The 15,090-nt window shown below is 35.0% G+C and overlaps 1 protein-coding gene across 1 annotated transcript in view; it reads right to left on the bottom strand.

Annotated features, from left to right (window-relative positions):
* Positions 1-11,275, bottom strand: part of nav2a (neuron navigator 2a) — a 251,668-nt gene extending 240,393 nt beyond the window's left edge. The window contains exons 1-2 of the mRNA XM_044135764.1: positions 11,135-11,275; positions 9,264-9,735 (exon numbers count right to left, since the gene is read on the bottom strand). Coding sequence (XP_043991699.1) covers positions 9,264-9,344 — 81 coding nt within the window. The 5' untranslated portion in view covers positions 9,345-9,735; positions 11,135-11,275. The remainder of the gene's footprint in view (positions 1-9,263; positions 9,736-11,134) is intronic.
* Positions 11,276-15,090: the final 3,815 nt, after the last annotated feature.

Below are 15,090 nucleotides of genomic sequence, written 5' to 3'. Positions count from 1 at the left end.
ATGTAATAAAATATATCTAATTTTTTAATCCAAAAATTAAACAGATGCAGCCCTACACTGTACCAATGATAATTCAAGCAGAAATTAGTCAGAGGTCATTTTTTTATTTGATTAATCATCAGACTAATCGATTAATCGCCAGAATTATTGATTAATTGATCACTAAAATAATGACTTTCTTGTTTTTCTGCTGATAAATCATTTTGTACGTGATGAGGTTTGATAAGTCCCACCTGTCCAACGTTTCTGCCCTGAAGCAGAAGTCCTGTCAACACCAACAGCCCCCGCCACCTGTCCTTCGCCGTCCCTCCGGGTCCAGGAAGAGGCCAGATGGCTCCGGAGGGCCGACCGGGACCCTGGTGGTGCTGCACCGTCCCCCACCCCCAGCCTCAGACCTCCACCCTCTGAGCCTCCCCTTCCCCCCGGTTTAAAGCCCAAGGCTCGTCAGTGCTGCATGACTGGGCAAACACAGTCCTCTGCAAAAAAGAAATAAATAAATCCCCTCCATCTCTCCTCTGCAGCTGCCTGGTTTGCAAGAAAAGCATTTAGATTCCCCCTCCTATCGCAAAGAACCAGAACCTGCTCTCCACCCTGATCCGTTTAGGTCAACCACAAACCCTAAAAGGAAAGTGCTTAACACTTGGATCCACAACGGAAAGCTGCAGCTAACCACCATGTTTACTGCAGATTGTAATCACTGATGTTAAAAACAGAGTCACAGAGGGCTGGCCATTCGTCATCACCCGTCCCGTCGCTCTGATATTACATTCAATTAGTTTCAGATAGCAGCGGCGCACAGCGCTGGGCTTCCTCAATCAATCAAACCCGTCAATGACAAATCGTCAGCCTCCGCTGGCCCCTCACATCCAGGCAACCCAACGGATGAGAAGATGGAGGATCGGCGGGTCTAACGAACGTCTCAGAGCCGGAGTCGAATGCTGCATCACTGAAGACTGGAGGCCTAAAGGGGCGGCACCACGAATACTCAGGCCACATAGTTACATTTTATAACATAATAAAGTCATACAAGTATAATAAAACGAAAGAAATCTAGTAAGACTTTATTTGAAGAGGTGTCAGAAACCGGACATGACACTGAAAAACCCAACACCTGAACATGAAGGAGTGTTTATGAAGTATCATTCAGTAAATAATGACACTTATTTTAATGCAACTGTGCTTTAAAAGTCTCCTTATTTACCAAATTAAACTTCATGACAACAGTCACAAGCATTCATAAAGACTCCTTCATTTTCATAACAGGTGTTGCTCATCACAGTGTCTTTTACAAATCACTTCCAGAAATTTTACGTCTTGAAATTTCAAAACCTCCTTCAGGAAGACATCCCATAATGGCTCCTCTATTCCCCCTTCAACAACATTTTACCAGCTTTACTCACAGGTAGCTCCTGTAATGAACTCCGCCAGGCGTTTGCTAATTGCTGCTGGTTTAAAATATCTTTTCCCTTCACTTTTATTCACTATTTAATGATCTTTACACTCGTTTAGCGTGTAAACGAGTGTAAAAAACGAGTGTAAAAAACGGGGGGTGACTCATGTCTTCTGATTTAAACGGCATCAGCTGAAGTCCATAAAACCATGTCAGCCACACGATTACAAATATTATTATACACTTAAAAAACTAATGTCCACATAAAAATGAAACAAGTAGGCAAATCCAACAAAATATCATCATATTTAATGTGATAAATATTAATATTTATCACGTTAAATATTAATATTATTTTCAAGGTACATATTAATAATATATTAATGCTAATAAAGTAGCTTTAAAAAGCTAATAAACTTTAATTTTGTACAAAACCACTTAACACGGGAACTGGAAGATATTTTAAATATTCAAAATAAAACAACAGCCAAAACAAATAAATAAAACTGAAATAAAGACAACTGAAACTATTAATAAAAATACAAATTTAATCAACACAATGGAAATTATCAGTGACATTTTAATTTATTATGCAATTAATTGGTTAATTAATTAACTGATTATTGCGACAGGTTTAGCAGGAAGCCTTAAAAACAACTAAAGTTTTATTAAACTCACTGAGAGTAGAAAATCACAGGAAAACATTTCTATTCAGTGACAGATTCACCTAAAAACATCTGTAACTCATTTTTATTTAACATTGTTTGTAATTTCCTCTCCATAACAAACCATTTCAGCACAAAATAAAAGTTTAATAAGAACAGAATCAGCCCAAAAGCAGAAAAGAGAGAAAAATAAACCATTGTTGTAATTCCCAAAATATAAAATCACTTTTATTTTAATGTAAGTTACTTTTCTGCAAGATGTGGGAGTTTATTTTAAGTCAGTAATTCATTAATATTGTTGAAAAATAATTTGTTCAACTGGCAGATTATTACACAGGCGCTAAATAAAAAATAATGTAAATTTTAAAAAAATGGCTTTACAGCAAAACTTTTAAATGTTTTGGTTGCAGTAAATCAAATTTAATGTCAAAAATTATACACTGCAAAAATAGAAACTTATTTTAGTCTAGTTTCTACTGCAAATATCTTAATACACTTTAAAAAACTAAAATAAGTCATAGGTAACATTTCAGCAATAAATGTTTTACATAAGTAACTTCTTAATATTGATAAAGTACCAGATCAATTGGTCAATTATTGCAGTTAAAGCATTTTTTTCCTCATTAAAACTATTTTATGCCACTAAAAAGCTACTTTTAAGTTAGTTTTGTCTTATTTCAAGCATCTTGGCAAAGTTTTGTGTTTTTGCAGTGTGGATGCAATAATCATATCAAAATATGTTGGAAAAGTATCTAAAGATGCTCCATAAAGTCCAAATCTTCTTTCGTAAACAATAATGCGTAAAAACAGCAGCAACGTTTTATCTCCCATTCTGAGCAGATCTCGTCCTCTGAATTCATTTTTGTTTATAAGAACGAACCTGAACCTGAAGGCAGGTCTGGATGAACATGATTAATTTATTGAGAGCAGCCAAGAGAAGCTGCAGCGTGAACAAAGCCTTGAGAGAAACCCAATGAAAGATTCAACCCAACGTTGCTGAGCCAATTTGATTGTTTTTATTTTTGGAAGCCGAATCAAACTGCACCACAAATGGCAAACATATGGTGAGATTTCACACAGAGTTTGGCGATTTTCAGTGTTTTTCTCGGTCTTTTTTAACACCTCTCAGTGTGTTTATTCAGAAAACAGTTGGGGTCACATTACTTTAACAACACGCTGTAAAAAAATAAAACTAAAGAGAATACTTTCTCAATCTTTCAGATAAAAACCAATCCATTTTTCAGACAGGAATTGATTATTGAACAGAAATCTGACATTGATTGCTCAAAAAGAGCGACTGGAAGTTATGTATTTATTTCCTGGCTGATTGCTCGTTAACGACTGTTTGGTTTGGTTTGGTTTGGTTTGGTGCAGCTATTTGCTGCTATTCTGTAGCTTTAATTAGCGAGAGACGGAGATGAGTGGGAAAAAAATAAATTACAAAAATTCACATGGCTTTTATTTGAACTAATCCTTAATCACAGGGAAGAAACTGATCTTGTTTGAGGATTTACACTGCAAAAACACAAAATCTTACCAAGATTTTTGTCTAGTTCTTATTACTAACATCTTAAACTTTAAATAAGACAAAAATAGCTAACAGGAATTAGTTAAAAATAAGATTATAATTATAATCGTATTTTTATAATCATTGACGTAAATTAATCTCCTACATCTTGCTTGTTGGTTAGCTTTGTCTTATTTTAATACCAGATACAATCTTTTTAATTGTTTGCTCTTTAAAACCTCTCAGCAAAAGCATTTCTTCATTTCTGTTTATAGATTTGCAAATTTAGCTTTTATTTTCTGCATTTTGATGCAGAAAGGAGGAATACACTGCAAAAAAACACAACATTCTTCCAAGTATTTCCGTCTAGTTTCTATTAAAAATATATTAGTACACTAAAAATAGGACAAAACTAATTTACAAGTGACTTTTCAGCAAAATACACAAGTTTGTTTAATATAGATGAAAAAGTAGTTTGATTGCCAGATTATTTCACTTTTAATCTGGGAAAAATGTGTGAAGTGAAATAATCTGCCAATATCACCAATTAAAAGAAGTTCCTATATTTTGCTGAAAAGTTATTTTTAAGTAAGTTTTGTCTTGGTGTGCTACAAACTACACAAAAATTACTCTTTAGTGTTTTTGCAGTGTGTTGCACAAAAACACAAAATCTTACCAAGTAATTTTTGTTTAATTTTTTGCTGATTTATTTTAGTTCAGACAAAATTAATTTACAAGTAAATTGTTATCTTTTTTTAAGTGAATAATTCCTTAATACAGATTGAACAGAGCTAGTTCCTCTGACAGATTATTATGGTAAAAATATTTTTGTTAGAAGTTAAATAATCTTCCAGTGGAACTACTAATTTTTAAAAATCAATATTAAAGATTAATTGACTTAAAACAATTTGCTAGTTTTGCTGAAAAGTTACCTGTTTGTTAGTTTTCTGTTATTTCAAGTGAACTAAGATAGAATAGACCAAAAATGCTTGGTGAGATTTAGTGTTTTTGCAGTGTATGCTAACAAACTCCATAATAAATGTTTAAATAACCTTGCTTAATTGAGGTCCTCCACCTTATCAGCTGCAGGACGATTCACTGCGCTAAAGATCTAATTCCAGAAAATCCATGTTTAATGAATACCATGAATATCAAACGACTAATTCAGCAACAAAGTCTGCAGTTCTGCTCCATCAAGCACACAACCCCGATTCTCCTCCTTGTAATGCAACGCATCCGTTTCAGGCCTTTTCCGCGCAGGTCTGTGATTGCTGCTCATCGAACATTAATACGCAGAGCAGGAGACGTGCGACAGCAGATCCACAGAGGGAACAAAATCCAATTATCTCCTGCAGAGTGAGGATCGCAGGCAGCATCTCAGACTCACAAAGCCCAGGTAATTGCTGAAGGACGCTGAATGTTGCTCCAGTATTTCAACAATGGGAGGCTCCTGTGGAAACGCCGCTTTCAGTTTGTTTAAGTTGGTTGAAGTCCATTAAAAGGGAAGGCGAGAATCAGTTCAGCCTCGTTTCCACGGAGACCGCCGGGACTGCAGTCGCCGTTAAAAATCTAACCGGGTCCCTCCTCAGACTGAAATACAGGCTTTTATTCTGAAATACAGGATTTTATTCTGGAAGATTCCCTTTACATTTGTGCGTTTTCTGTCCCGTTAAATAAGAGGTGCTCAAAGTGTGGCCCAGGGGCCTTTTGTGGCCTCTGGATTGATTTTTTGTGGCCCTAACAGCAGTTATAGAACAGGTCTGTCACTTCCAAAAAGTTGCAAAATTAGCGCAAAACGAACAGAAAAATATGACTACACAAATATAAAAACCCAATCTGACGAAGAAAATAAACTTATTAGTAATATCTACTTCACACCAAACAGGCAATTCACACTCTGACCTGGTAGCAAATGAAAATGTAAAACAGAAAAGCAATTAGAGAAAAAAATTATAATGGCTTTTCTTAGCTTTAGTAACTTGTGCAGAATGTGATGCATTTATCTCTAGTGGAAATTTAACAACTGAAAGGTTTAATAAAATGATCAAAATGCAGAAATAAAACAAGTGTATTACCTGAAGTCCTTAAAACAATGCTTCAAACATGTCAGCTAAACAACCTTTTAATTTTAAATATTTTCATGCACTTAAAAACTGGAACTAGAAGATAATTTAAATATCCAAAATAAAAATAAAAAAATAAAAAATGAAAAAGCTCAAGCTAGAAGTTAGCAAGGGTACCTACCTAGAAATGGTGTAGTCAAAGATGGTAGTCAATATGCTTGCTAGCTAACTAGCCAGTTAGTTAGCAAGGGTATGATAGCAGAGTTATCAGGTATTTTAGAAGTGAGTCTATCCTTTGCATACTCTTGCTAACTAGCTATCCAGTCAACAAGTATAATTGGTATAAGTTGGTAGTTACTAGTTAGCAAGGATAACAAGATTACTTGGCAAAGGTAACTACCTAGCAAGGGTGTACGGTGGTAGTCAACTTATACCTGTGCTAGCTAGCTAGCTAATTAGTTAGCAAGGATATGTTAGCAGTGAGTTATCAGGGATTTTAGAAGTGAGTTAATTAGATAACAAGGGTATGAGTTGGTAGTCAACTAGCTAGCTAACTAGTTAAATAGCTAACTAGTTAGCAGAGGTATGTTTGCAGAGAGTTACTGTTAGCATAATCAAGATGTCTGACATTGACTCAAACTTATGCTTGACTTTATTTAAGATATTATGATTTTATTGTCATTATTTTTTACTAATGTTGAATCATTTTATCTTTATTCTCAATCTATTAATTTTTTCTTAGTATGATCCTGTTGTAAAAAAAACAATTCAAGGCCTTCCTTAGACAACTGGCAGCCATCTTACATTGAATGATAAACTGAACTTCCCTGTGTTGAGTTATGAATTAGACTATAAATAAAATAATTCTGTTCAAATTGAACAACGTGGATTAAACTGGAAGCCTTTTTGTTGAATTAACCCAAATTAGACTGAATATATATTTTATATTTAATCTATAAAAGCAGCCAACTCAAATCGACGCGGTTTGTTTTAGGAATCAACGCAACCATTCGGTTTTAAACTGAACTTTCCCATCATTTGAAGGCTTTCCATCACTTATCCGTTCCCTGTCGCTGAACAAAAAAAAAAAAAAGTAAATAAAATCACTTTATGAGTGGCAGCAGAGCCGGTTACCATAGCAACAATAAAAGAAATTAAAAAACATGAGCTTTCAGGTGTATATATCCGCCTTTTGTGCTGAAATCCCAGAAACTCTGGGATTCCTCAAGCTTCTCTGTGAGTCAATTAGCAGCTGCTGAGACACTCGGCATTGTGGGAAATCAGGGGAAAACACCAGCTGGGACTGAATTAATATTCATGTTCTACATATTCCCATGTGATTCATTTAACACACCTGATCAAATCAATAATTTACAGGGGAAAAGGACCAACACAGGTAAGAAAGAAAGAAATACGCAGTTTTTATTTTTAAATCTTCAAAATTCAAATTACCAGTTTTCATTCTACACTGCAAAATACAAAATCCTACCAAACGTTTTCATCACTTCTATGCAGACGACTTTTAGTTTAATGTCTAAGCTCCACAGATTGGTCCCAATACTGAAACAATATTCTGGATCAGGTACGGTAATGTTCCCAATCCATAAGGGCGGATCTATTCAGTCTAATTCTATGCTTTGTGCTCAGAGTGACGTCATTCTTTATTTTACATTATTTGTAGATTTTCTGAACTTTTAAAAAGAAGGTTTGTTGAATTTTGTTTTTATACGTTTATATCCGTTTCAGATTATTTATCTTTACATTGGCTGTTATTCTCCTACATGCACTGGTTGAGCAATTTAAAGTTGTTTTTATATATTTGAACAGCTAGTGAATCCAACTTGCTGCATTTATAAAATAAACGTGTAAATCAGTACATTTGTGTTTTTAAAAAAAAGATTTTAAGTCCCTTTAAGCCGTTTTTTGTACCGGCTGATGCTAAACCTCAGATATCTGATTATATTTACATTAAAAACAGTGGGAGGCTCATAGTTTTCTTCAATTAAATGAAGAAAAAAGCTGAAATAATTAACTTTGAATGTGAAAAATGCCTGCTTGCTTTCTTCTGGTTTCACTTTAATTGCACATTTGAAGACTCGTTGTTTTTAAGAAATATTGCCAAACTAAGCTCTATTATCTCACACTCTGAGCTGGAAATAATTATTTATTCTTTTGTTTTATTCAGACTGGAATATTCCAATGCTCTATAAACACCTCTTGGTAAAAACAAAATGCTGCAGTCAGGTTTTCACATGTGATTTCAATCCTGATGCAGCTTCCGGTTTATTTTAGAGACCAATTTAAAATCGTTTTATTGACTTGGAGAGAACTTCGTGGACTATATCAGCGGCTTTTCTGCACTTAAAAGTCCCTTTTTTCACATTTACAAGAAAAAAAATCCAAACACATGTTTCTGATCTGTTCAGCTCGCATGAAAAAGACCCACAAATTCAACAAAACACATTCACAATTTCATAAAACAAGAAGCGGCTCAACCACAAAATAGCGTTTCTCAATAAACCACAACAGAAGAGCATGAGTTACGCATGAAGAAAGCATGAACCCCGTTTGATTTGGTTGGGTTTTTCTGCACGTTATGGCCGCTGTGCATGTCAACGGTCACCGCAGCACCGCAGGAGCAATTCGCTGTACCTCTGCTTTAAAAGCAAAGACAACTAATGCCCAAACCAATCAATCACAGCCAAAAAAAGAAGAAATCTCTGCTCACTTTGAGCGACAGAGAGAGAAAAAAACCCACAAGATCCTCTGACGTTTCTCAGTGTTTCTGCAACAGCTCCTAGATACAAAGCAGCACGGAGTGATGCAACCGTCAGGATCATGACCCAACACATCGCACTGCGTTCTGCAATCAGCAACAAACCTCTGGGTGGCGAAACGCGAGATGGAAAACAGAGAAAACATGCTCCAGCATCCAAAACATGCACACTTTTTACCAAAAAGCAGCACAAACAGCAACAAAATCTGCTGGATGATAAATTGTTCCAGTGATTATCAAGATAAACAATAATGTTGTTGTTCATTTCCTGGACATATTAACACTAATTTGTTCTTTATTACACCAATAAATGTTAATTTTACAAACTTCATATACAAAATTAAACACAGAACAAAAAACAACAGCAATTATAACAGAAACCATAAACAAAATGGATAAAGATTAATCGCTGGAATGGAAACTAATTAATCATACAATTGATTGATTAACTGCATATTGCAACAGGCTAAATTTACTGTTTTTATGACCAACAAGAATGTTTCCATATAAAAATGTTTCCATTAAAATGCAGAGAACAGCCGACACAGCGAGAATGAGTTACGATAACAATTAATCCTACTGCAGAAGTTTAAAGTAATATTATTGAGATTAAAGTTCAAATTCAAAGTGAGAAAATTCTAATAAAGTCCTCCACCCAACCAGAAAAGCATCCCAGATTACTTTATGTGGTCCGTCTGCTGCACTGAACCAATCACACATGCTCCATGTTGCCAAAAGTCAACTTTAAATGAAGAAAAGCCAAACTCTTCAGCTAAAGTTCTGCTTGTTTCTCAGTGAAACACCAGCCAGAAGCAGCAATGGTGGGAAAAAAGAAGCGGAGATGATTCTGTGGTTAACTCACCCTCTTCTGGTCCTCCAGTCCATGCAGCACAGGCTTCCTCCTCTGGTGCTGATGTGGGCTCGCCTCCGCTCCGGCCTCCATCTTTATCCAACCGCCAAATATCCAACCTTTGACCCCGAACCTCCACCCAAAAACCAAACCTTTCCAGGAACGAAGGGAAATACCTGCTCAGAGTATTTCAGTCCACCTTCCCAACCGATTCCCAGTTACGGTGCATGAATGTCAAATCCACAGGCAGGGAAGAGCTTCCTGTCCATCAACTCGTCAAAAACGGGACGCTCAACCTCAGCTGCGTCCTCAGGCATAATGCTTCCTGACGGCGACTTCCTGCGCTTCCCGGTCCCAAGCAGCAGAACTGGAGCGAGCGTCAGCGCCTGAGGCGACGCCGGTAAAAAACTTCATGGCTGCCCTGGAGATTTGATCCCAAACGGTGCCGAGGTCATCCTGATGGAGACGCAACCTGGACGCTTCTCTGGAACAGAACAGAGAGAAAACTTTCCCTGACGATATGTTCAAGATGTGGTATATGGAGGAAGATTAGTGCCACTGACAACAAACAAAATCTGACTTTACATCTCAAAATTCTGATTTCTGACATAAAGTGGTTAAAATCAGAATTATGAGGAAAAAGTCAAAATCAGGAGGAAAAAAAACAGAATACTGAGAAACTTACAATTTCCGAATGTCAAAAATGTTTAACTTTTGGAAGTTTTGAGCTTCTCAGAATTCTGACTTTTGATGTCAAAATTTAAAGTCAAAATTCTGAAAAAAAGTCAAAATTTTGAAAAAAAAAAAGTCAACATTTAGAGAAAGAAAGACCAGAATTCTGAGAAATTTTTAACTTTTCCAATTTGTGTTTTTTCGAGCAAATATTTGACTTTTCAACCTCAGAAATATCTTTGCTTTTCTAGAAAATTTCTGCAATTACTCTGACAAAAAAAAGAGAGAAGAAAACCTTCGGAAATTCTTCTTTTCGAGAAAACTTTGGATTTTTCTGAGTTAATACGTTTTCTGATTTTTTTTTCCTATAGAATTTCTGAGAGTTATCTAAAACAAATGTTTTTTAAAAAATCAGAAATTTTGAGGTCCCACAAATTTACTAGAAAAAATTCCAAAAGTCAAAAATGTTCCGCTTTGCAAACTCAGAAAATTTTCACGTTTTTTTCTAGAAAATATATCAAAATAACATAAAAATGACTGAGATTTGTTCTTGCAAATCTTTAACTTTTTGAGCTAAAAAAAATCCAGTTCTTCCTCTAGAAAACCTTTTGAGATCATTCTAAAAGTTTGTTTTTTTTGCCAAAATGATCTTTTTGTCTATCAACCATGGCCCTAGTTCACGTTTGAAATCTTGCTTTCTGGGGAATATACTATGGTCCATGAAACTAATAAATAAATAAAAATAAAAATATATCAATCCAAACTGAATGATGAAATTTTAAAAATGCATCTTATGTAACATGTAAATAATTTTAAACTTTTTCTTCCCTAGCAACAGCCTTTAAATGCTCCATTTGAACTTATGTCACATAAAGCAGGTTAGTTAATTAGACAAATTACCGCCTAATTGCTGCAGGTGTGCAGCTCTTAAATCTTTCCCCCAAAAGCGTCAGAAATCTCGTTTAATAATCCAACTTTATGCGCTGAAAGCAGTCATAAGCTGCAGCAGCTCCTCAGCCCTGACAAACATCAAGTCAAGAGTTACAATGTGGAACAAATTGCCGCCGCAGCATCCCTGCAGGAGAATCACTGTCAGGATCTGACAGACAGACGCATAACAAGCGACGGATGTTCCGAGCTTCCCGTAAACTCACCATTCCGACCAGAACATTAAGAAAAACAAAAATACACTGGAATGAAGAGATGCTCACCCAGACGCTCCGCTTCCTTCAGAGGTCGCTCCCTGACTCATGCGTGGCGCTGCCCGCTCCAAGCTGCAAGCGGAGCAGCCCGGTGATGCGTTCAGGGGCTGTCGGAAATGTTAGCTGCGAGGAAAGCTCGAGAAAATTGGAGATCTTCTTTTTCATATTGTTAATTAGCATTGTGTTTTATTATTATTTGGAATATAAATCTGAAAGAATGTAATAAGAAAAAGAGGGAAATTAATGGATTTTGTTCTGGCTTGGTGAGATAATTTGAGAATTAGTTATTTTTCCAGGTTAGAAAATTAAATTAACTTAATAAATTATAGCTTGTTGGGTTATATAGACTAAAAGTTTTTCAGACGTGGCAAGTATAAAAGTTTCATGAGTTTTATTTTGAAATAAATTGATTTGGAAAAATGTTTCTTTTGCTTTATTTTTAAAACACCAAACTTTCCACATAACTTTATATTTTGGGCCGTCTGATTATGCAATCTTAAATATTAAATGATGGATATTTTGATCTTACCAAATAATTTTTTTTTTGGTCTAGTTTCTACTACAGATATTTTAGTACACTTTAAAGTAACTTTTCATTAGTAAATACTTGTTAAGAAAAAATACTAGTTCCATTTGTAACATGGGAAAATAGTGTTACCACATTGTTTTTAAGTTTGAAATGCAGAGAAATACATTGTTATCAGCATACATTGGTGAAATATTACATATCAGGTCAGTTGTTTTTAAATTAAACTGTAATACAATTATGTTTATTTCATTTTCCGATGCAAATCCAAACTTAAAAGTTAGCAAGAACATAGCATGAGCATTTATTAATGTCTTTGTCTTCAGTTTGTACTGGACGTTCCTTGGACTTTTCTTTTAAAAAAGTTTCTAATAAAATAAAGTAACTGAACTCATCATCAGTTCATTTATTTACATTAACCATCTCCACCATTTTGTGATTCCGTTTGGTAACATAAGTTTTAGTTTTCAATGTTTATGAGAATGGCTGTCATAGGTTTGAAATCAAAGAAAAGTAAGCTTATCATATTTCCCCTTGTGATTCATGGCTGTTTGTTTTTTTAGCCAACTATTAAAAAGTTATAAGCTAAAAACAGTTACTAAGTGTCTTAAGAGTAAAACTCAGCTTAAAACTGCAAACTTCACCGTTATGCAAATGAGTGAAAATGTTTACATTTATTTTCTTGCCTTTGATACAAATGTCCATGTATTTTAAACAATCACAATAATCGTTTATTTAATAGTAAACGTTGATATGTTTCCTTTTTACAGTCCTAAAGTCAGTAAATGTATCCTGTTGGCGTCGGCTTTAAAATTTTGGAGCAGCACCTGAAGGCAGCACCGGGGTCCCGCTCGCTCTCTTTCCAACGCCATCGCATTACGTCACAGAGTGATTCGCGTTCTTTTCTCTCAGCATCCTTGAAGCCGAACGCGTGTTGTCATGGTGATTCTTCATAACGAGTGCTCTACCGCCACCTGCCGACAAAGTGGAGACACGTCACTTAAAAATACTCAAAACCAGTCGAACTAGCAGCACATTGTCATCAATATTAAAGACTTATTTACTTAAAATAAGCTCATATTTCTTGCTATAAAGTTATTTGTAAGTTATTTTAGTCGTTTTAAGTGCACTAAGATATTTCCACAAGAAACTGCACAGAAACACCAGGTAATATTTTGTGTTTTTGCAGTGTAAGATTTTTTTCACAGGATTTCTCCAACCAGAATGGAATTTCAAATTAACTTCAACCAAAAATATGAAGGTTTTTCTATCAATTTTTGTTTTGTTATTATTTCTATCTATTGTTTTTTTATCACTTCTTCAAAAGACATTGTATAATTTGAAGGTTTGTTTGTTACACTTGCAAAACTGCAAAAAATGTAAATTGTGACAACAAAGTCCCTGTAGATCTGGTTTGACTTTAAGTTTGTCAATTGTTCTAGGAGCCTTTTGAAAACCTGTATGAATAATGCATCAAATAAGCTAAAAAAAAAGAATTCTGACTTTAAAGTCAGTTGTTGTTTTTTTGGTGGCCCTGATCCTCTTCCGTAGTCCGTAGCTCTTTCTATGTTTTGGATCATTAGATTTCATAAGAATTTTTTTTTTTGTTGAGCAAGTAAAACAAACAAACAAACCAAAAACAAATTTTGTATTTTTAATTTAATCAATCAAAATCAATCAATCAAACAGATTTTATTTGTATAGCACATTTCAGCAGCAAGGCAGTTCAAAGTGCTTTACATCATAACAAACACAAAAACACAATGCAACATAGAATCAACAATCAAAACACAACATTAAGTCAAGTTCCATCATTAAATTTGTAATTGATTACGTTTCAAATACAATCCTAAACACGTGGGTTTTAGTTTTTAGAGATTTAAAGGAAGTCAGCGTTTCAGCTGTTTTACAGTTTTCTGGAAGTTTGTTCCAAATTTGTGGTGCATAGATGCTGAATGTTGCTTCTCCCTGTGTGGTTCTGGTTCTGGGGAGAACCAGAACAGAACCAGAAGACCTGAGTGGTCTGGAAGGTTGATACAACAGCAGCAGATCTTTAATGTATTGTGGTGCTAAACCATTCAGTGATTTATAAACCAACAACAGTATTTTAAAGTCTATTCTCTGAGCTACAGGGAGCCAGTGGAGAGACTTTAAAACTGGTGTTATGTGCTCTATCTTTCTGGTTTTAGTCAGAACTCCAGCAGCAGCATTCTGGATCAGCTGCAGCTGTTTGATTGATTCTTTAGGCCGACCTGTGAAGACGCTGTTGCAATAATCAATACGATTAAAGATAAACACATGGATGAGTTTCTCTAGATCTGGCTGAGACATTAGTCCTTTAATCCTGGAAATGTTCTTCAGGTGATAGAAGGCCGACTTTGTAACTGTCTTCATGTGGCTCTGAATGTTCAGGCCAGAGTCCATCACTACTCCCAGGTTTCGGGCTGATCGCTGGTTTTTAGTTATAATAACTGAAGCTGGATCAATGTAATAAATTTTGTGGCAGGTCAGTAGTTACCCAGGGGCAATAAGTTTGCCTTAGGGGCAAAGGGTAAACAATCATCTTTAAACCAGGTGTAAATTAAGCTTTTATCTGGTGACTACAATGGGGAGTAAATTTCCACCAAAGTCCTCAAAAATATTTAGATTAATCTCAAAAAACTCCTACAAAAATCAAGAAATTTTCTAAGCTCCAAAAGTAGAAAATTTGAGATTAATCTCAGAAATTTTACAGAAAAAACTTGGAAATTGGAGTTTCAAAAATGGAGACTTTTCCACTTTTGAGACTCAGAAAATTTCCAAAGGGAAAAAGTTTTTCACTTCTGAAAGCCAGAAATTTCTATGATTTCTTCCTGGAAATTTTCTGAAACTTTCTGAATTTTTCTCTCAGATATTTGACTTTTCAAGCTCAGAAAATAATTTTTTAAAAATTTCACAAAATTTTTGAGACTAAATTAAAATATTCTAAATTCTTTGTGGAAAATTACTTATTTTTTAAAATTATTTTCAGTGGCCATTGTAGAAAACTCCTTGCATTTCGTAGACTAGTTTTGAACTATATCAAATATACAAACTTAAAATTTTCACCAAATATCATATATTCACCTTTTCCCATTATAAATCTAGAACGGTTGGAACAAGTAGTAACTATTCAGTCTTTCTCTGAGTTGTACATTTTTAAAAACTATATTTCCTTCATTATATGTGAAACTTTTTTTTTTTAGCGTGGGCTGGATGTAGGTCATAAAAATATTATTATACAATGATATAACAACTGATTATGTAATTTCTGGACCAGATGAGGTTTATTATGTCGTCATAAATTAAACTAAAAGAGGATGTGGGCTGTTTGTCTTTATCCCGGGTTGGCTTTGGCGCCGATTGGGCGCATAGTAACAGAGATATGGGGAATGTGAGGAAATAGTTTCTGATTTTAAAA

The sequence above is a fragment of the Gambusia affinis genome, linkage group LG02 (assembly GCF_019740435.1).
Source record: "Gambusia affinis linkage group LG02, SWU_Gaff_1.0, whole genome shotgun sequence".
Taxonomy (NCBI): Eukaryota; Metazoa; Chordata; class Actinopteri; order Cyprinodontiformes; family Poeciliidae; genus Gambusia; species Gambusia affinis.
This window is presented reverse-complemented; position numbering and strand designations above follow the sequence as displayed.